The sequence below is a fragment of the Paramisgurnus dabryanus genome, chromosome 15 (assembly GCF_030506205.2).
Source record: "Paramisgurnus dabryanus chromosome 15, PD_genome_1.1, whole genome shotgun sequence".
Taxonomy (NCBI): domain Eukaryota; kingdom Metazoa; phylum Chordata; class Actinopteri; order Cypriniformes; family Cobitidae; genus Paramisgurnus; species Paramisgurnus dabryanus.
Window position 1 is genome coordinate 3577825 of NC_133351.1, and position 24619 is coordinate 3602443.

A 24619-nucleotide genomic window follows, 5' to 3' on the forward strand; every position below is an offset into this window, starting at 1 on the left:
TATTCAAAAGCTGATTACAAAAGAACCACTGAAGGTAGGATGAAACGGGTTTTTTTTGTTTGAAAGCAGAGGGTCTGTTCTTTCATTTGGTATATTGTATGTTTGTATATATTTAAAGAAGAACATTTTCTGGAAGGCATTAAACTTTAGTGAAAATCATGAAAAACGCTGGCGCTGGCTGGCAACTTTTTTTTAAAACGCTGGCGGTGAAAGAGTTAAGGTATTGTTATTGTGAAATAGCGACCTCCAGTGGTGAATATCCTACATACTGTGCCTTTAAAAGCTCAATGATTTTCTGTTATCATACATCAAACTGTTATCATCAGGATACTTTTTAAATCACTGCAGTACTCATCTTCTGGTACTTCATGCTGTTCTCAGTCACACATGACGTTCTCTGTGTGACTTTAAACATTTTTAATTCTGACTATAAGAAATGTTAATTATAACATTCATATTTAAAATAACAATATATATGAATAACAAATAACAATAACAAATATTAAAATTAATATTAAATTAAAATTTATTTAATTAAATAAATAAATTATTTTCTGATGACAGGTTAAATGTTATATATATCTTGCGCACCAATGGATAGCACAATGTTAATAATTTAATTGTCTTCATAGCATCATTGTGTATGTTGACCGCAAATGTTTTCATGAAACTTCAACATTAACTCTTTCCCCGCCATTGACGAGTTATCTCGTCAATTAAGAGAAAACGCACATAAAAAACTGTTTCCTGATTATTTTTAATTTTAATCTGTAATACCGTGATTATCCACTAGATTGCCCAATTTATAAAAAAAACTGAAGCTAAAACGTTATTTACTAATTTTAAAATCGTATGTTTTGATTATCATTCTGAATCTGATCTCTAATAAAATTAATTCACAAAAATGCATTTTTTTTATATATATTGTTATTTATTCTTTTTTATATAATACCCATATTTATAAGCAGAGAAAAAATATAGATAGGATAAAATGTTTTTAATTTCATTTGATATATTTGTAAATTTATATATTTTAGAAGAAAATTTTCCTGGAAGGCATTTTGCAAAACTTGCTTGCAGGTAGGGCTGTGCAAAAATATTGATACAGTTAACTATGGTGATTTTTTTCCACAATAGTGTATGGGTATTTCAATCTCTACTATTTGTATTTTTTTTTTAAATCAAATCCCTCTGTGTGCATCAAACAACCTCCTCCGCCGCTGCTGTAGTTGTCGCTGTCCAGTTGTCTGTCATATACGGCCATTCGGCCAATGTCTCAGAAGTTAGCGGGAGTGAGAAAATGGCAGAAAATTTGTGTTCATCAGAACAAAGAAATTTATACAGGTTTGAAACAACATGAGAGTGAGTAAATGACGATATTGGTCAACCCCAATGGAAATTTTTGTATCATGATGCTATCTATGTCCAGCTGTTTTTGAAGGAATCTCCCCCTAAGAAATGCATCAGACGAACCCCAAACGAATTCTACAGGGCTAACAAGAGCAAGTCTTAATTCACACATGCCCAGCTTCTGGTCGATTTAGAAAATATTTAGCATTCTGCTTAGTGATTCGGGAAACCCAGCGTCCCTCTTTCTTCACATCACAATTCATTTATCTTTCGACTGTTGAAACAGCTCTATGCTTTGGGATGTGTTTAAACTTTTTTCTCTGTGAGAGAGCGAGTGAAGTACATTAAGAGCGCCTGAAGCCGGGAATCACGCTGTGATATGTCAGCTATGTTCCTTCATCTGTTTCACTTTACATCCGCCCCATTCCAGACAAAAGTGTTTGTCTGGTTTGTCTACCAGTAATCATTCAATTATGCTTTAGCGTTTGAAAACACAAAGTCTGGCATCCAGCGGAGAGGTCTTATTGAGGCCGGCTTTAATTAGATGTTGGGTGGTAAAGGGTCGTCCGCAGGAGAGCGGAAGCATCTTTAGAGAGACCTTCATGCATCATTAAATGGCAGCCGGGCTAAACGGAGCCTTTCAAATGGAAAGGAGATGATGATGATAGACCGGACCAAATGGGAAAACGCAGAGCATGTGTATGTGTTTGGTTTTATGCATTATTGAATGTTATTTCACTCGATGTGCTTCCCAATGTTTTTCTAGGCTTAAAACATCGTGCTGCGATTTAATAGTTGGTTTAAACTATGTGAACATGGCAGGTTATTTACACATTTTGATTTCTCCATCGTTTATCTGTTAATATGTATTATGTAAGGGATAATGTAGAGGCAGCCGGCAGTTGTTTCACACTGAAGGGGCTTATTTCCCGATAACTACCGGCTGCCTCTACATTATCCCGCTTATTACACGGCTACTTGTCACATAAGAAAAAAAACGGACATGAATATGAATTTGAAACATTTTATTGGCATATTTGTTTTAAATCAACATTTTTTCCTTCCGCAAAACTTTGCACAGATGCATAAAATGATCGTAATACCTTATTAAGATCCTCTGCTTCATACTTGTCAGTCTTCATTTTTTTTCTTTTAACCAGTCTTTGAGAAGTTTTAATGCCCATTCTGTATTTTTTTGTGTGTTGGCTTCGTAGCTGTCATGCTCTATTTTGTCAAGTTCAGTCTCAGTAAGCTCTCTGTGTCTTGTCGTGGTTGTCCAGTGTTTGTCACAAGATGGCGCCAAACAGTAATCTTTATTGATCTTTATTGGCGCGGAGCGATTTTACTCGTACAAGTAGTACCGGCTATGCGTTATTACTTCGGAGCGGTTATTATTTGAAAAGAACGAACCTGCAAATGTCTCAACTGACCAATCAGAATCAAGCATTCCAGAGAGCCGTGTAATAAATATAAAAGAGATGAGTGTTGGTGCAGCTCAGTTGGTGAAGCATTGTGTGTGCAGCGTGAAAGGTTATGGGTTTGAATCCAGGAGAACACACATACTGATAAAACTGCTTTGGATGCATCTGCCAAATGCGTTACTCAATGTTTATAACAGGGATATTTTCTGAAGAAATCTCTCAGGATTTGAAACACAAATGTTTTTTTTTATTATAAATTTATAGGGTTTTCCTTGCATCGCTGCTTAATATCACTTACCATCCTTTAGTGTTTCATAATATAAGTTTAGACAGTTATGCCCTTCCTGACAGGTTTTGGCTAGAAAGGATACATCATATGTTGATATTGATATTGGATACAACTATGGCCTTAATCCCGTAAAATGTTGGGTTTAGGGTTAGGTGTGGGGGACTAGGATAAAAACTGTGCTCAACCAGCAAATTTTCAGCGTTTGCTTTATCTTTTCTAGCTTTATCATTCACCAGGAAGTGACAAAATTTTTAGTCAGTGGTATTGCTACATTCCAGACATCTTGGATTTAGGATATTTCCTACCTCAAAACTGGAAATAACATCTTAATTAGGTTACATTAAAAGTACTTTGTAACATGAAATCATTATTATTACTAATAATTGAATAAGATTTAAAGTGTTAAGAGCGCCATTCCAGACATTACATCTAATTCACTAATAATTGCGTTTATTGTATTTATACGCACACTTGAACTTCTCATGAAAACTTTCCACTTAATTCACAACACGTGCGTACGCACATGAATTTGTTCTTATACTTGTTCTTACGTTAGTAAATTTGGAGTGTTCTACATGAGCGGCCACGTACACGAGGTTGGTAATTTGCATAAAACACGCCCATACCAACTCCATATAAAGGCTTTCCACAGTGCAGCGCTAGTCGACAGAACATTTTTGAGCAGTTTGTCATAGAAGCAAAAGAGCTCGACAAAAAAATCTATGATTATATGTATTACCGGTAATATTCTGTTTTGCTTTGCATTTTTTATTTGGGAGGTTTTGCTGTCGCTGGAGGAAGCCAGTGCTGTCCACCGACCAAAGTAACATTAAAGAAGTGGATGCGTTAACAAATAAAAAATTTAATTAATACGAAAGAGACGCGAGATCTGTATGTAAAATAAAACGGACAGGAGATTAAATGATTAATGTTTGGACTTCTCATTACATTTACATGACATTTACATTAGGCATTAAGCAGACCCTTTCATATAGAGGTTTAAAAAGTGATGAAGGAAAGCGTGAAGATTTGTCATTACATGCATCTTCTTTATATGTTTAGATAAAATAAGTAGGCTATAATAATGTATAATATCATGTATATAATAATAATATATAATGCAGAAAATATTATAATATAAAATATAATCATGTAAATTTTATATATCAACATTATCATTACAAATTATAATTATAACCTTGTATTTGATTATTGCGTACGAGTGGTTTTAGGTTTTCTTGAATTTTTGCGTAAATTTAGAAGACATTTTGATATAAAAGTTTTGTACATCCGTACGCACATCTCACGCACAAATGTGTGCATATGCTTGCTTAATGAATGAGACCCAGTATTTCCGGGTTTAGGTGGGAAATATCCTTAATTCGAGATATCTGGGTAAATGACAACATAAGTATTAAATAATAAATAACAATAAATAACCAGCTTCTGGTTACAATAGCATCTTCGACTCCTACCTGTATGGCAAGTTTTGGCAACGAGCGCTCACTCGCTAAACTATCGCATGAATTGCGTAAGTCCAAAATAGCACCGTTACCGGAAGCTAGTTATTATACAGGGTTCCCACACCTTAGTTAACTTCAAATTCAAGGACTTTCCAGGTCCAATACCCTCAAATTCAAGGACTAAATGTGGGGACACATTTCAAGTGAGAGCAAGGTTACATTGTGTTACCTTTTAAGATACATTGTTACAGTTCCCTTTTGAGGGAACACGCGCTGCATCACTGCGGTGACACTTTGGGGACGCCTCCAGGGTTAAGTGCGTCTGAATGTGTTTATCAAATTCAACCAATGGTGAGGCTTAACAACAAAGACAGGTGCTGCGTCTGAAACCGCCTACTTCATACTATATAGTACGCGAAATGCAGTAGGCGCGGCGACTAGTATGTCCGAATACATAGTATTCGAAAAACAGTATGCGAAAAGTACCCGGATGACCTACTACTTCCGGTTAGATTTTGCAGTGTGCATACGATGGTACTTCACTATCCCATGATGCCCCTGGAGAGGAGTTATCCAACGAAGAAGAAGAGGCATGCCGCTGTTTTCGCGCTGGAATGACATGATGTGATGACGACGTATGTCACGTGATGTAGCAACATGACAGATGTAGTACGTCCGAATCGCGTTCATACTACCAGGATTCATACTATACAGTACCTACTGTTTTAACGGCAAGTAAGTAGGTACTTCATCTTATTCAGTACCTACTATACAGTATGCGGTTTCGGACGCAGCCAGGGTGGCGCGGGAGCCAGGAAGTATACTGGGACACAGAAAGTATGGCAAGGGAGACGCAGCGTCTCGTTCCATTTTCAGGGAACAACAGTTACATATGTAACCGGAGAGGGTTTCATGTGTCAAACACAACTGAATCAACATTTGCATGCAGAAGATATAAGCATTTAAAGCGAAAAGGATTTCAAGGACCTGTGGGAACCCTGATTATAGTTCATATAGTTCAGACGTTGTTCCTGGTCCCAGTTTCCTACCATTATAATAAAGCTTGGAAGAGAGGACATTTAATTAATAACTCCAAATGTGTTCGTTTAAAGGTGTGTCTGGGATTGCTTGATGCTGAGTAAATCTAGATATTTGGATGGAGTATCGCTTTAATATCGAGTCCTGCATGCATTTATTGCCTTTTTAAAGAAACAAAGGAGAACAGTTTTATTCTGTTGCACTGCAACTTGCAAGATCGCGTCTTGTGTGAATGACCATCGAAGCATTCACAGATTCAAGTTTAATTCACATGTTTTATGTCCTTCCAATGGTTCCTATAGAAATAAAGACTTGTAAATTAAAAGTGGCATCTGTTAAATCAGAAATGTCTTCATTGGTTAGCTGTCTGAGCAGACCGCTCTCAGTATAGGCCGATAAATCACAGCCTTTCTTTTGTGATGTATAGAGGACAATATAATTGCTCTCTTTACTGAGTAGGCTGCAGAAGCCATACCTCGAGGCTAGAAGAAATGGATGCCACCGCGTTGATGAATAGGTGTCGTCACCATGTGCTCCTACTACGGATTCAACCCCCTCCCCTCGTACCATAAATCACGGTACACAAAGTATCTTCTGGTTGTTTTGTGTAATTATTTCAGTGAATTGGAATGTTTCCCTGCGGTTTAAGATATGACTTGTTCTTTCCCTTTCATGAATAAACATGACTTTGCTCGATGTTTTGCATTGCAAGCCGATTGTGTGTGTGTGTGTTGGGGGGCGTAGGCAATGCTTCTGGCAATGCGAGTCAAATTTTAAGAATTTCAGGCCTAGCTTGCATGTAATAATTGAGGAAAAGATGTTTGGAGATTTCATCTGCGTCTCAACGCAGCGGATCTCATTATAACCGAATATGATTTCAGGTGTAGCTATGTTTTGCTGAAATCTAGTTTACTGTATATATTTTTAACTTGGTGAATATATGGAATAGTGCTAGTTTTATTAACTATTTTGCAGGATATGTGAGCGCATGAACAGATCTTAAATAAAGTAAGTGCCTTTGATGGCAGGTGAGATGAATATTATCCCAGTCTCGTCTAAATCTTTCCGTTTCATCATTGCCATAGAGAAGCAGATGCCAGAGAAAATCCTTTTATTATCATTTAAGTGGAAATCTGAATTGCTGTCTATTTGGCAGATGTGCCGATACGGTGTGTGTGTTTGTGTAAAGCAGGCTCTAAGTGCTACGTGGGGTTTTATGAACTCATCTCTGACAGTCATTCTGCTTGTGCGTTGCCGTGGTGACCTCCTGTCACTCATAGAAATGTGTGCACCTGTTGAATCAATTAACATTACATATAAAAAAAACTTTTTATCTCATCTCATCTAATCGCTTTTATCTCATCAGTTATTATCATTGTTAGGGTTTGCTGAAGCATAACACTAGAACTAGGGATGCATAACGATTAATCGCGATTAATCTATAGCCGAATGAAAGTTTTTGTTTACATCATATATGTGTGTGAACGGTGTATACAGGGTTCCCGCGGGGTCTTAAAAAGCCTTAAAAGCATTGAATTTATGAATTTGGAAATAATACCTTAAAAAGACTTAAAAAAAGTCTTAAATTTTGATGTCTTGGTCTTAAAAATTGTGCTGTATGTAACTTCTCCATATTGTATTTTTCCTTAAAAGTTTCTTTGTCAACCACATTTTGATTAAATCAGGGATGCACACACATCGCTTTTCGGCGCCTGCGGCTTTTCATTATTAATGGCATTTTGGTTGCGAGCACATCGCGTCTCTCCCGATGAGTCTGCTGTTTCTCGATGAATTGGGTGCGACATGAAGCGAGTTCAGCGTCACATGTTTCTGAACTTGAGCAGAGTTGTATGCATAGAGGTTTTCACGGAGGACCGGGTTCGATTAACATTATGTGTAAAACCCGAGGCGATCGGAAAACGGCCGTGATCAGAGTCAGTCAGCTCTAAAGTTCACGTGCAGTTTCAAGCTGCGTGCCTCCGTTTCTATTGCGATAACAACTGGCTTGGTTTGAAAGTCACGACCACGCGCTGCAGTTTCTTTCTCCGTCCCTTTGTTTAATAATATTATTATTAATGAACCATCTTTTTATATCTAAAAAGTTTCTCAAAGATCACAGAGATAGTAGCAAAAAAGAAATGTGAATGTCAAGCCCATTGCACGAGCAAAGCTCAAGCTGACTCTAGATTTAAAAAAGGCAAAGCTCTAATATAAAGTCACCAAACACTGGGACAGCAAGTAGACTTTTGAATCTAAAATAATAAGTGGATAAAGCTCTTTTAATCTGCAAGAGAGGAATTAAAAGAGGCACTTTTACTGCTTCTGCTCTATCTAAAAAGGAAAGAAAACTACATAAACCATAACACACCAATTACATTTATAATCTCTAGACCTGCACTTTCTATCATTAATATACTATACATATTATTGTAGTCAAAAGAGTTTGATAAAAGGGGTCATCTACACAAGTATTGCTTGATATGTCAGTGCAAAAACAGTAAAGTGTTTTGTGATGCTTTGACAAACATTGTCAGCTTTGTTCATTTATGATTGGGTTTATTAAATATATTTATTATGGTTATAATGTGAAATTAATATAAATGAATGCAGCCAGATGGAAGGCCCTGGTTACGTTGCAGGAGGTGGCCAGGAAGAAGGAGTAAAGCAAGAAGAAGTGCTAGATAGTTCAATAAGAGTTTTGGTTTAACATAAAAAATGAAGTTGAATATTCCAAATTAATGTTGGCATCTTTTGATTTTCGAATTTCATTTTACTCTATATACCTAGTTTGGTAGGGATGGCAGGGGTCGGTGGCAATGTAGCCTAAGTATCTGGATATTTGCCTGGGTGCGAGGGCTTAGATTACCTTTCTCTTTTTGAACATACATGTGTTTGCATCTCTGTTTGTTTAATAACGTAGTATAAATAAAGAGTAGCGGATCCAATAATTGAGAACCCAACACAGTCCCGGGTCACAGTACAAAGTATTGCGAACACGTGATGCCTTCAGTAAATGAAGATCACCACAACCATAGACTGCAACACAACACAGCAACAGGCAAAGGAGAAGCGGGAAAAATCAAAGAAAATCTTAGAAATTCCTTAACAACTTAACATTGTTTGGCAAACTTTCTTGTGGCCTACTGAAATTTTTTTTTCACACCTGCTTGGCTTATCATCTTTTTACCCATTTCACATCGGAAAAATAAATGAACACAAGTTCAAGGATTTTAGTTTTTCTTTGCTGGTAGGGACGTGAAATGGGTATTAATTTTTTATATAAATGGTCTTAAAAAGGTCTTAAAAAGACTTGAATTTAACTTGAAGAAACCTGTAGGAACCCTGTGTATAATAACTTTGTATAGATAAATGCACACACATGCATGTATATATTTAAGAAATTTGTACATGTGTATAAACATTTGTAAATTAATGTATCATTTATATTATATATTAACATAAAAACTTAATATATATATATATATATATATATATATATATATATATATATATATATATATATACATACATTTTTAAAAGCTAATGCTGCATCCTACACAGTATTAAAATAAGAATTAGTTTGTCCCAAATTTATTTATAATAAAAATGACATTATATATATATATATATATATATATATATATATATATATATATATATATATATATATATATATATATATATATATATATATATATATATATGTCATTTTTATTATAAATAAATATATATATAATGTCATTTTTATTATATAGTTTAATTTATTCATTCAGTAAAGCATCACTGATTTGATTTATTAATTCAGTGTAGTGTTACTAAACTCCTCCTTCTCGCAATGTGTAAGAGGATCTGCACTTTGAACTTTTATCATCTTGGTACTTTGAGGATTTTCATTTCAACATACAGTACTAAGATTTGGGACCAACTAACTCTTATTTTAATACTGTGTAGGACCGTTTATATGCAGCATTAGCTTTTAAAAATGTTTTCATTTCTAATTCATCAATCACTTATGAGGTTATTCTGTGTTGTGTCCTATATTTACTTGAGCTGTTGGCGGCGGTAGACAACAAAGCAGCACATTGGGTTTTGGAACGGTGAAAGTGTTTTCAATTTTCTCCGTTGATACAGCTTTAGAGAGGATCTGTTTTGTTCCTGAATAAATCAATTGATATGCAAATGGACTATCATATGAAACATAAGCAGTCTGTGTGTACCTTGCTGTTTCATTTTGTAACAAATCGTAGCAAAAATGAGCTTATGAATCGAGCTTTTAAGACAGAAATGAGCAGATAAATGCCATCATTTACAAGAGCGTCTGATAGATCGAGCATTTTGGCACCTGATATGAATTATGTATGCATTAGGGTAGTCATTTAGCAAAACAATTGATTTAAAAGATTAAAGGGATTAGCTACAGGCATATTTAGACAGATTAATTTGAAAGGTGGATCCAAATAAGAGGACTGAGAATTAGTTCAATTCTCAAATACATAGTTGGATGGATGGATGGATGGATGGATGGATGGATGGATGGATGGATAGATGGATGGATGGAGAGACTATCAAAATAAAGTGTAACCACAGATGGACAGGCAGATAGATTGACAGATATATACATGGATGAATGAATGAATGAATGAATGGAGAGGACAGGCAGATGATTGAAAAATTGATGGATATATAGATAGGTGGGTGGACGGACGGATGGACAGACAGATTGATTGATAGATGGATGAATAAATGGGGGGACATAGAAGCAGATAGATAGATGGATGAACAGGCAGATTAATAGATGGATGGATGGATGGAGGGAGGGAGGGAGGGAGGGACGGACGGACGGACGGACGGACGGACAGACTGACTGACTTGATTGACTGACTTGATTGACTGACTTGATTGATTGATTGATTGATTGATTGATTGATTGATTGATTGATTGATTGATGAATAAATGGGGGGACATAGAGGCAGATAGATAGATGGATGGACGAATGGACAGGCAGATTAATAGATGGATGGATGGAGGGACAGATAGATAGATAGATAGATAGATAGATAGATAGATAGATAGATAGATAGATAGATAGATAGATAGATAGATAGACGGACAGACGGACAGACGGACAGATTGATGAATGGATGGATGGATGAATATGGAGGAACAGACAGACAAATAAAAAGATGAATGGATTGATGGGTGGGTGGGTGGGTGGATGGACAGATGGATGGACAGACAGATTGGTGAATGGATGGATGGATGAATATATGGAGGGACAGACAGACAGATATATAGATGGATGGATTGATGGGTAGGTGGGCGGGCAGATGGGTGGACAGACAGATTGATCAATAAATGGATGAATGAATGTTTGGAGGGACAGACAGGCAGATAGGTAGATGGATAAATAGATGGGTGGGTGGACGGACAGACGGATTGACAGACAGATTGATGGATGGATGGATGGATGGATGGATAAAGGCAGACAGATAGATGGATGATGGATAGATAGATGGGTGGGTGAACGGATGGACAGACAGATTGATAGATGGATGGATGGAGAGGCAGATAGATGGATAGATAGATAGATGAATGGATAGATGGATGGATGGGTGGGTGGGTGGAGAGATTGATAAATTAATAGAAATATGGATAGATGGATGTACTGTCAGATAAATAGATGTATAGAAATATAAAAGACAGGTGGACAGACGGATAGATAGATAGATGAAGAAAAAGACATACAGATAAGCATATAGATGAACTGACAGAGTGTTTAGGATTTTAGATAAATGTGTACAGAAAGCTCATTTTAGAGGACGCTTGACATTTCATTTTATTAAATGGTGACAAACATTATTATTTTTCTTTGGAATAAATATAATTGAAGTGATTTTTGATTTCATGTTGAATTTAATTTTGGACACTGTGTGTAGCGTTTCCTCAGCTGGATTTTTTACAGCAATTTTAAACCTGCCACACTTTCTTATTAAATCAATCAAAACAGCTTTAAAATCCCTAACAGCAAATCAATGGCATAAATGTGTTTGCTCTAAGCTTTTACCTTGAATGTGTCTCCGACTACAATTGAGTAATAAATTGAAGTCACACACAGCTTATCTCAATCAGGTCTCTGTGACCTTTAGCTTGTTTTAACAGAGTCGCTTGGCCGTCTGACGTCTTTATCTGCTTTCACAGACTACATTTTCTCACTGTTTTCCTGATAAACATGCTGTGAAATTATCTTTCAAACCTGTGTGTGTGTAGTGTGTGTGTGCACGTGTGTGTGCATGTGTGTGTGCGTGTGTGTGTGCGTGCATGCATGCTTGTTTGTGATATGCTGGCTACACTGTAAACCAATTGTTGTAGTTTTGCAGCTGTTTGTCCGTAACTTACCGTAGATTTAAATGTATGATATTTACTGGCACCAGTTTGTTCAAAGTTAAATAAACAATAAACATTAACAAGTCTCTATCTTTACAGAATAAAACTATAAGTTAACAACATCATGCAAAGCATTCTGGGAACCAGAAATCAACTTTTTTTTCTTTTTTTTCTTTAGATTTTGGTTCCCACAATGCTTTGTATAAACATACAAAAATATTAAAAGAAATAACAGACCCTCTGCTTTTAAGCAAACAATAATCAAACAAAATGGGAAAAAAACTGTTTCATTTATATTTTCCCTGCTTAAATAAGGGTATTCTTCTTAAAAAATACAAATCAGAGATCAGATTCAGAATGATTTTTAAAACGTAAACTTTTTTTATAAATTGGATAAGTGGGGTAGACTGCCATCTAGTGGATAATTGCTGTATTAAAGATTCCCATAAAAACTTCCCATAAAAACATCAGGAATATGTTTTTTCATGCAAATGTTTTTTCTTAATTAATATATAAATACAAACACATGTATGTATATTTTTAAGGAAAAAGATATCGATATAATAAATATTTACATTTATATATGAGATAAATTATATGTAAATATACAAATGTTTATACACATGCAAATATTTCTTAAATATTTGCATGCATGTGTGTGCATTTATATATACATCATTTATTATGTAAACAAAAACTTTTATTCTACAAACAATTAGTTGCGACCTACTTTATTAAATTTTTTAAATACACTGCTTTATCATACATTCTGTGTAATCAAACCTCAAAAAAATATACAGTTTGTACAGTATAAAAACATTATGCATATTGGTTTTACTCTTAAAAAATGGAAACTTGTGCGGTGTGTGTGTGTGCGTGCGTTTGCATACACAGTGTGTGTTCTTCACATAAAGTTTTTCCATTATACCTGCGAGGGGAATGAGAGATTTCAGAGTGATTTCTGAAGTAATTTCATATATTGACATTTACTTCCACATGTTCTCCGCTAAATGTGATAGTTAGGAAAATTGCTCTTTCATTTCTACGCCGCAGATGGTCGGCAAACCTCTGTGAAGCTTAATGGCAAGTGTTCATATCACCATAAAGAGAATAGTGCGGATAGAGACGATTCGCAGAAGATGATTTTGCTCTCAGGCCTTCTGGATAGACGTTAGAAATAAATGTGCTGGATCTCTGTGAAAACTGCCATAGCAAGACTTTCATTTCTCAGTAATTGATAAAGACATACAGTCATACAGAGGTTTGATAAAGACCTTTAAATGGTTAATCATAAATGAAGTACAGATGGTAAGAATGCAGATTTATTTATTATTATTATTATTGCTTGATTTTTTCTGGCCTGGTTGCAACATTTGCAGGTTTGTTATTTCCAGATTACTACCGTTCAAAACTAGTAACATACCATAACGCAGATGCTGCAAATCATTTTGACGGGTACAGTTTAATATTACACAAAAATTAAATATAAATATGTCTTTTAATAACATATATGACATCATATTTACAAATGATTCAACCAAATACTGTGACATTTGAACGTCTTGTCTTAACTTAAATTTAAAAGTAAACATGTTTTCCTCATTGAAGCTCTGCATTCGTTAAAAATTAGCGAATAAAATATTTCAAATCAATATTTGATGTTCCTTACCATACTTTTGAGGTAAATAGCCTGGTGAAAAGCAGGATAATTTACAGTCAACCGATTGTTATTAGCAACTCTGCATCGCGTCGGGTCCTGATCACACTGTCTGGGCTTATTTCTGCGATAACAATATCCCTATGCATTATCCTTTACTTAAACGTATATTGTACACATTTATAAGTGAAACATAGATGTTACAGTATAACATGTATGCATTTGGCAGATGTTTATTTTCAAAGCAATTTGCAGTGTGTAAGGCATTTTTTATCAATCTGTGTGTTTGCTGGGAATAGAAACACATGACCTTTGCAATGCTCTACCAGTTAAAGGGGACATGTCATGAAAATCTTTTTCATGGACTTTTTTCATGTTAAAGTGCAATAATTGGGTCCTATGAGCTTTTATCAACCTAGAAAATGTGTAAAAGATCAACCCAGTAACTTAGTTTTTTTGCAAGCATGTGAAAAAAATTCTTATTGAAATTTGGCTCCCATTGTGATGTCAGAAGGGGATAAAACCGCCCCTTAATCTGCACTATCCAACCACAGCACTGCCTTTTAGTGCAGAGATCAGTTAATTAGCATTTAAAATGACACACCTTAAAACTGCATATTTTTGCACACACCTAGTGGAAATTTTAACATGTTATAATACATGATCTGTGAGTTAAAACTTCACATATGTACTCTGGGGACACAAAAAAATTATTTGACATCTTAAAAAAGTCTTGTGAAATGTCTCTTTAAACCTTGAAAACATTTTATAATAGTGTAACACAAACCAACTGTGTCCAAACATTTAATAAGAAAAATTATTTTAAATTTATTATTAACAGTAAGATTGATTTATATTTACATTTAATCATTACAATCAAAAACACTTTAATCTAATGTGATTAATAAATTATTTGTCATACAGAAAGAGTTTAATGTGCCAATATTTTTAAATGTGTAAAGTTATGTGTTTAAATCTTTGCTGATGAATGCTTGATATAGACAGCACATAATAAACCACACCATGATTTCTCCCTGCCGAATGATGGCTGGCATACGTAACGTTTCTATTCAATCTGCTTTTTTAAGCTGTCATTTTATTTTCTTCTTATCGAGTGTCACTGCTGATCTCTGACAGTGTTTAATCGAACAAAACCAGTGAAGACCGATCAGGAGAGATGCAGTTGTTATAATCCAAACCTAAAGCCACCAGTGGCGCCAGTGACTTTTTTTGAGGGTGCACGATGCAAAGCTCATCACAATATGAGTGTAGATGTGTGTGGGTTTCAAAATATGGGTTTGGCACGTCATGTAGACTTATGTTAATCACGCGTGATGTCAAAATATGAGCGTGGTGCAGACGCTTCGAAGGGGTTTATGATAAAAGAGCCGTTCATGTTTGCCAGATACTCGCTTAATCTCATGTGTAATCAGAGTTTAGTGTTAAGTTACTGTCTTCCGAGTATTTCGTGAAGGTCTCTTTTATCATAAACCCTTTTGACGCGTGTGCATCATGCACTTATTTTGACATGACACATGATGCGCATGGTTCACATGACGCAACAAACACATATTTTGAAATGAAGAGCAACACACGACACCCCAATCATATTTTGAATTTGCGCCCCCTCGGAAGTTCCGACTGTACCACATCGACTGTATTACAGACCCCAGACTACAAAAACTGTCTGTTGTCCAGTAGTTTGATCTGGTTTAGCTTTTAATCTTTGATGGTTGTTGAATGGCCTATTTAGCAGATTATCTTGGAGTTTATGCAGTCAGATGTGCTGCCATTATTGTGTTGTTGCATCATGATACTTGTTTCTCATTGTAATAAATTGAAGTGGTAACATTACTTAAAGGTGTGTTCATAATCATGACATGACACGTGCTATGAACATGAAGGAGATTTTATGCACATTTATGACAGTTGTCATTAAGTGCCATTTGTTCAATTATGTCATTTTTAATGCAAAGATGACATTGTTTCAAATGTCTTTGTTATGAGAACTTGACATTAACCAATACATCATAGCTTGTCATAAATCTGTCATAACAATGACATAGCAGAATAATGATCAAACTTAAGAAACTACCTAGCTTTATGTGTTAACATTACATTAAACTGTCATTTAAATGTGATTAAGTGTTAATACTATGTCAAATAATTTTAAATACCTTAACAAAATGCAAGAGACGAGTCAAAAGATTTTACTCAACTACTTATGTGCACAATGCATAAAAAACTGACAACTAACAGAACTTGTTCTTCCTCACACAGAGGGTTCTGATATTTTCGGACATAGAAGAAAAAACGAACAAAATATGTAATTAATTTAATGTAATTAACTTTGCAGCGATTTGGACCCAACGCTGCATGGATTAACCCATTATTGTACTGTTTTCATTTAATTTTATTTGAATCAGTCTCGAAATGCAATTTTATTATTATTATTATTATTATTATTGAATGATTGATTGTATTTGTTAAAACACATGGAGGAAACTTAAAAAAAACATTACGAACTGAAAAATATTAATGACACTGTTATAAAACTATATGACAGAGTATTAACACTTAATGACATTTTAATGACAAATTATATTTTTACCACCGTAGTTGAGGTCAAGAAAAATATTCATGACACTGTTATAAAGCTATAACTATAAAGTATTAACACTTAATGACATTTAAACGACAAATTAATTTACTGTATTACTGTAAAAAGTGGTAAGTGTCTTGGTAATGTTATGATGTATTGGTTAATGTCAAGTTGTCATAACAAAGACACCCAAAGTGTTAGCTTGAAAGAGGAAATTGATCATTTATGTATTAAAATGTGTCTGATAATGTTCTCTTCTCTTGCTTTTTATAGATGATACATCCTACAGTCAGTAACTAGAATGATGATAGATGGTAAGTGCAAGCATACACACACACACATACACAAATATGTATTTGAATTATTATAAAAATATATAATAATATTTATTTAATATTTTATTTGCTCCTGACATTATTTCCAGCATTTTTCACTTAGACATTTGAAATGTTTTATAAATGTACCTGCGTTAAACTGTTTATTTTCCATATTTCGTAAGGAAAGGCGAGTTAACTGTGCATAAAGAAGCGAACGCATTTGTTTGCACGCCGAGTTTAATGTCAGTGATGTCAAACTATGAGATGAAATCTCTGGCTAAAAACCCAATTCAATTTTGTTTGGATTATATTGCAATAAATCATTTCTTTGCAAAGCGCCCTCGTGATATTTTCTCTCTTGCACAAATGCGGTTGAGATTGGTTATCTTCCCCACTGAGAGAAAGATTCAGCCAGACAGACTCTATATGCAGACCGAGTTTCTTATCAAAGTATAAACTTCTGAGCAGAAATCACACGATGGACTCATTTCCATACGAGCAACATAACAGATGACTGCATGCTTTCAAACATATGCAAATTCCCCACTATATTCTTTAATACTGTCTTACATTAACAATCTCCTGCGACGTCTGTAGATTCAAATGATTATATTTGGCTAACTGTTTAAATATGTTGTCGAGGGATAAACCCAAGTGTGTTGGCGGTTTGTGCTTTTCATCAGAAGGAGAGATGTTCTGTATTTGCTCATGAAGTTCTTTATGTTTGGTTGAATCCTTTTCACTCTTAAAGGAAGAGGTCACCCAAAAATGGCTTTTCAAATGTGTTTGCTGGATTATTTCATGGGTTGTGATGCAGGGACAGTTCAAAGTGACCATGTCAGGCAGACTTCAGAAAAGGAGGGAGTTTGTTCAAAAATCATTTACTCCTAAAGCTTCAGAGCTTAAACTGGTCTGAACACACGTACAAAAAAGTATCACACAGATTTTTTTTGTTCTATTTTCAGTTACTTTTTTAATTAATTTTTCCACCTTTTTTGGGGGGATATTACGGAGACCCTAAGGGGACATGGAGCAAAAATTAATAAAGTTTAGTTTCATCGCGTGCTCGCGATAGTTTTAGGTGAGCACGCGATAGTTTCACGTGAGCACGCGAAACTAAACTTTAAAAAACATTCTGCACATGAAGGTTTCGCGTGAGCACATGAAACTAAACTTTAGATTTTTTTACTCCAATGTCACCTTAGGGGCTCAGTAGGATATAAATATTAATTTTTATTCTATAGAAAATTTTACATAAAGCTAAGTACATTAAATTTGTTATTTTAGTTTTAGATTTATTTAGTTTTACTAATATTTCGAATCAGTCTTTATTTTAATTAGCTTTTATTTTCATGTGCATTTTTGTTACATTTTTGTCATTTTATTAGCTTTTTATACATTTTTTCATCTTTTTTGAGGGGGTATAAATATAAATATGAACTTATATGAATAATTTCACATGGGTGAGTTATTTTTGTTTGACTAATATTTTAAATCAGTTTTTATTTTTACATTTCAATTTTCAGTAACTTTGCTTTTTGAGTTTTTGTCATTTTATTTTTCATTTTATTCCACTTTTTTACTTTTATTGTATTAAAAAAATCACATGAGGGATTTATATACTCAGTTTTTATTTTTAATGTCAAGTTTAATTACATTTTTTAGTAACTTTATTTGTTTTTTATATATTTTTATATTTTTGCTGGGGGGTTATAAATATTACTATGAACTTTTAAAATTGCATGAGGGTAGGGAAATTAAATGAATTATAAAAAATTTTATTATAGTTTTACTTATTTTAATTCATTTTAGATTGTAATTTGTAATGCCAATTTTTTTCCGTTTTCAGTAACTTTCCTATGAGCTTTTGTCATTTTATTAAGTTTTTTATTATTATTTTCAAACAAATATTGCTTATTTAAGTTAAAAATAATTTTTATTCCATTTTTTTTAGTTAATAATTTTAACAACTTAGTGTTAGTAACTAATATTTTTATTGCTAAGGCAACATTTCTAATTATCAATTGACTTTTTCAACCAAAATAAATTTAGGTCTATATTTTATTTACTTCCAATTAACAGACATGTTTTTTAATAGTTTCAGTTAGTTTTAGTTATAGATAATGAGTTGCACTCTTTAAAATAAAGGTGCTACTAATGTCGAGTTCAGACTGCACGATTTTAACCCTGATTTTGACTCGCCGACAGGTTTTGAGAAATCTGCGACAAATGCCCGAAATCACAGGCAAATCGATGCTCACACAGTGTGAATTATCAAAGACGTGATCTGACAGAATCACAGACGAGTCGCCGACTCGTGTTTTGACTGAAAATAACATCGGCGATGAACTACAGCCAATGAGAGAGCAACATACAAGACAGCTGGAAGTTTGGGGAGGAGTTTCTCCAACCATTTCCTCATTTATAACCTTTATTTCTTCTTTCTGCTGCAAATGAGTGTACATGCAATTTTTATTGCAAGCTTCTTGAGGGCTAGCATTTTCAATACTAATCCCAGTCTCGCATAAGAACTCCGGTCTTGCATGCGTGACCTTGCGTTGTTTTCTTGTCACCTCTCATGTGCATTTGGTAGTAAGACGTAGTTTACGGACCGGGACAAAGTTGTCGGCGATTTTTCCTATGGTAAAGTCATGCAGTGTGAAACCCCCTGTCGCCAATCCATCATGCAGTCTGAAAACATAAGCGACTGAACGCTACCCCAGATAGTCATGCAGTGTGAAAAGATCTCTGACCCGACTACTTTGAAAATCATGCAGTCTGAACTCAGCATAAAGGTTCTTCACAATGATATCATGATTTATTTTTAAGAGCGTATACCTTAAACATGAATATGGTAATATGGTGTATTAGTACTCAGGATGCACTGCATAAACGTTTATCTACCGTGGTGATAAATGTTACCATTTTGCATTTCAGATTTCAGTAAAACATGCAGAAGAGCGAATCCCAAACCCTGCAACAAATGCTCATAATTTACCCACAAAGGGGAGACGCTGGATTCTCACCATCCATTTTTGACAGTTAATGTCAAGCAGTACACAGATGCAGCAAAGATCTGCATATCTGCCTGAGGTATCGTCACTAATGGCTGAAAAGCTGTTCAAGATTTACAGCTCCAACCGCACATGAATACCTCACGATGCCTTCGAAAGTCTCATGCCTGTACGTGCTGACGGTCGTCTGCTGGGCGAGCGCTCTCTGGTATCTCAGTATATCCAGACCCACGTCGTCCTACGTGAGCCAGCTGTCCGCGCCCGCGCGCAAACCCACGAAAGCGCACAAGAACGTCAGCGTCACGTTTGGGAACATCAGGACGCGGCCGTTAAACCCCCACGCTTTCGATTTCATCATCAACGAGCCCAAAAAGTGCGAAACGAACGTTCCCTTTCTCGTCATCCTCATAACGACGACGCATAAGGAGTTCGACGCCCGCCAAGCCATTCGAGAGACGTGGGGCGACGAGAGCACGTTCAGCGACCTCCGCATCATCACGATGTTTCTGCTGGGACGCAGCACGGACGCGGTGCTCAACCAGATGGTGGAGCAGGAGAGCGAGATCTTTCACGACATCGTAGTGGAGGACTTCATCGACTCGTACCACAACCTCACGCTCAAAACGTTGATGGGAATGCGCTGGGTGGCCACCTTCTGCAACCAAGCCAAGTACGTGATGAAAACGGACAGCGATATCTTCGTAAACATGGACAACTTGGTGCATAAACTCTTGAAGCCGGCCACCAAGCCCAGACGGAGGTACTTTACGGGTTACGTCATCAACGGAGGACCTATAAGGGACATGCGCAGCAAGTGGTACATGCCCAGGGATCTTTACCCGGAGAGCAAGTATCCTCCGTTCTGCTCGGGCACAGGGTACGTGTTCTCCGCCGACGTAGCCGACTTGATCTATAAGACTTCTCTGCACACCAGACTCTTACACCTGGAGGATGTTTATGTCGGCGTGTGTCTCAGGAAGTTGGGGATTCACCCGTATCAGAACAGTGGCTTCAATCACTGGAAAATGGCCTACAGTCTCTGCAGGTACCGCAGAGTCATTACCGTGCACCAGATCTCTCCTGAAGAGATGCATCGGATCTGGAACGACATGACTAGCAAGAAACATCTCAAGTGTTAGATAAAGACACCTCTTCGTGCCCTTTTTATACCCGCAGTGCAAGGAGTTTTGGGACATGTGGTGCACATACTGTAGAGATCTTTCTTAGAAACACTAACACCCTTCTGGGGCATTTAAACAAATCCAGACAACTATGATGAGAAATGGTAGATGAAATACTCTTCATGTTTATATTATAACTGTGCTGGTCTGTTTTAAAGCAAGTGAAGGTGCAACTGCTGGTTTAGAAAAGAATTCATGCTAACTTGCGTGATCATTTTGCTTTTGAGTTTTCGGTTTGCAAAGCAAATGAATGTTGATGATATTTTGTGTTTCTTTTTTTGCACAGCCGTGACAGAAGTAAAACCTGTGCACACAGATATTTAGAATTTGAACGCCTTTTATACACATTTTTATTGCTTTCAGCTGTTTGCTAACAACTCTTTTGACACATTTTGACCGTGTTCAGATCCATTACCCAGAATTGCACTCGCAAAAAAATGTGAAAGTGTCAGACAAATGAGAGTTGAACTGTTGCTTGATTTATGTTTACATGATGAAAAAAAGTGAATAGCTTTTTTCCGAGAAAACAAACAAACAGTGATGTATAGTTTGTTATTTACAACCGGTAGAAAAATGATTTTCTTACCCCCAAAATCCAAGCAGAAACAGCTTACACATTTGCAGTGTTTGCAATTGTAAATTAAAGTCATGATGGCTTTAATAACTTATGGGTTTACTGTATAATGCAGTGTACATCTGACATTTAATCAAGCACTATGAAAACGAGGAAGTCAAAATTGGAAATCTTTCATTGGAAAATGATTCTGTTGAGGCCAAAATGTGATTCATGTTTATTTTTTTTTTTGGAAATTGTTTGCTTATTGCTGGGTAGTGACATTTAACTGTGACAACATTAATGATCAACACACTGTCCCCATGGGGATGTTGTATTATACTGTGTATTTTTACATAAAAATCTATTACTGTGCTTTTTTAAAGTGGTTACATTTTTATTTGATTGTTTTTCTAATTTACATCTGAAATGGTTGACATGGTTTTGCTTCAGGTAATAAGTATTTTTAGACAAAAGAAGTCTTAAAATCCTTTCAAAGTAAGGATTTACAATAAAGGTCTATTTGTTAACATTAGTTAATGCATTAACTAGCATGAACTAACAGTGAGCAATATTTTGACCCTGAACCACAATACCAGTCATAAGTGTAATTATTTTAAAATTGAGATTTATACATCATCAAAGCTGATTAATAAGTTTTCAATTAGGATAGAATAACTTAAAAATCTAGAATCTGAAGTTGCAAAAAAAAATCAAAATATTGAGAAAATCGCCTTTCAACTCTTTCCCCGCATTTGACGAGTTATCTCGTCAATTAAGAGAGAACAATTGCATAAAAAACTTGTTCCTAATGAGGTTTTATGTTAATCTGTAATACCGTGATTATCCACTAGATGGCACTTATCAATTTATTAAAAAAAACTAAAGCAATTTTTTTTTACTTTGTGCACTGCAAAAAAATTAAAAAATTCAAGAAAAAAATGTCTTAGTATTTTTGTCTTGTTTTCAGTAAAGATATATAAAAATTCTTAAATAAAGATGCTTTTTTGATGAGCAAAACAACCCAAGAAAATAAGTCTAGTTTTTTATAAGTTTTAAATTTAAGTCATTTTGTGCAGAAAACAAGCAAAAAAAAAAAAAATCTGCCAATGGGGTAAGCAAAAAAATCTTGAGAACATTTTTCTTAAACACTAAATTCAATTTGCTTATTTAATCATTTTTAGATATTTTTACTCAGAACAAGACAAAAATACTAAGATTTTTTTTTCTTGAAAATCATTTTTTTGCAGTGTGTATGTTTTGATAATCATTCTGAATCTGATCTCTAACAAAATTCCTTCATAAAAATGCAATTATTTCAGCTTTTTGGTTTAATTTTTTTACATTTTATTGAAAAATACCAATTTTTAAGTGTTTATAAGCAGAGAAAAAAAATTAGATAGGATGAAACTTTTTCCCCCCATTTTGTTTGTTTGTGTATTGTTTGTTTGAAAGCAGAGGGTCTGTTATTAAATTTGCTATATTGTTATGTTTATATATTTTTAGAATGAAAATTTTCCTGGAAAGCATTTTGTGAAACTTATGAAAATCATAAAAAATGCTGGCGGCAACTTTTCAAAAAATGACTTCCGGGGAATGAGTTAAGTTGTACAAAGTCCTTAGCAACTGCATCTACTCACAAAAATAAAGTTTTGATATATTTACTGTAGGAAATTTACTAAATATCTTCATGGCATATTTATTTTACTTACTTTTACTTAATATCCTAATTATGTTTGGCATAAAAGAAAAATTGATAATTTTGACCCATACAATGTATTTTTGGTTATTGCTACAAATATACCCCTGCGACTTATGACTGGTTTTGTGGTCCAAAGTCACGTTAAGTATTTAAACAGCATTTTGTAATCTTTGTTAAAGCTGCATTTAACTGATTTGTTTAAAAAATTGATTCAGCTTTTGAGCAAGTACTAAAAAAAAATTTGTTCAAAACCCTCTCTTCTTTACTCTGATTCACAATGGTTCAGAGTCGCTTTTTGAAGCTTCGAATCAATTAAACCAATTGCTTCGCAAATTGATTCAGTTTTTCGAAGCGTTCAAAACACCATACACGCTGGCGACACCTGCTGGTCAAAATAGTGTAAAAGCAGCAAGATCTGTCCAAACATTTTACCCTTTTAACAAAATGATAGCAAGATTGTTCTAAAAATGTTTTTAAGAAAAATACATTATTTAATTTAATACAAAATTAAAAGTGTATTCTGTGTTTTTAGTTTTATGTATGGCAAACAAATCATTAAAACTAACTCCCATTTTAATTATGCACAATTTTGTCATTAAATCTGTCTATAAACAAAAAGTAGACCAACTGGTAGTGTTATTAGTCAGAAGGATGAATGTTTTATGAACTTTTACAATATAACTGACCCGTGTTCACCTACACTGGTTTTTTTTTTTGATCAACTCCCCCTAGTGGTGAATCGTTGGATTTTCGAAACGTTTCGAAACAGTTATGAAGTAATGAAGCCTCATTTGCTAAAATCACATGACTTTGGCTAGTTTGAAACAAGCTCCGAACCAATGATTCGAAACAAAAAATTCGTAAATGTTTCGAAGCCTCATGAAGCGTGCTTCGAAATCGCCCATCACTTGTGCTATCAAAATATCTTCTATTGTGTTTATCAGGAAAAAAAACTCATACAGGTTTAAAAACAACACGAGTATGAGAAAATGACGACAACATTTTAATTTTTAGGTAAACTATCCCCTTAAATTCAACTTGCATGCATAAAATAACCTGCATTTTTTTGTTTGATTTACAGTAGACATGGCAATAGAGAGACAAAAATTACAGATAGCTGCTTTAATGTTAGTTCATTCACATACAGTTCACGGTTTATGTTAGTTCATTGTGCATTAACTAATGTTAATGTTAACTGTTGAGTTTAATTATGTATCTGTAAATGTTGAAATTAACATTTACTAAGATGAATAAATGCTATAGAAGTGTTGTTCATTGTTAGTTTATGTTACCTATAGTGTTCTCAATTATACGGTAGATGAGTCTAACACAAAAAAAAAACATTTAAAGTAGGAATTTTATAAACACACTTTTTTTTCAGATTTTTTGTTGTTGTTCACACACACTTTAAACCCAAGCATTTGTCACTTTTAAATTGGCAAGATTTTGGTGAACGCTTTAAACGAGTCCAAACCAACACCTCTGCCCCCTAGGAATTCATCAGTCACCCGATCTGCCAAACACTGCTACTTGGCAGGCTGGTCAGAAAGCTCACGATGTGCCAAATGATGGCCTTGCCAAATTCTGTCAGCACCCTTGACAAATAAAGACATTCGTTGGCATTGTCAGTTTGTGATATAATGGAGC

General features: G+C 34.9%; 1 protein-coding gene across 2 annotated transcripts in view; it reads left to right on the forward strand.

Annotated features, from left to right (window-relative positions):
• The window catches only part of b3galt1b (UDP-Gal:betaGlcNAc beta 1,3-galactosyltransferase, polypeptide 1b), a 245013-nt gene extending 220679 nt beyond the window's left edge, over positions 1-24334 (forward strand). For both annotated transcript variants that reach the window (XM_065252322.1, XM_065252323.2), the window contains exons 3-4: positions 16479-16519; positions 19460-24334. In XM_065252322.1, the coding sequence (XP_065108394.1) occupies positions 19683-20675 (993 nt within the window). In that variant the 5' untranslated portion in view covers positions 16479-16519; positions 19460-19682 and the 3' untranslated portion in view covers positions 20676-24334. The remainder of the gene's footprint in view (positions 1-16478; positions 16520-19459) is intronic.
• The last annotated feature ends 285 nt before the right edge of the window (positions 24335-24619 follow it).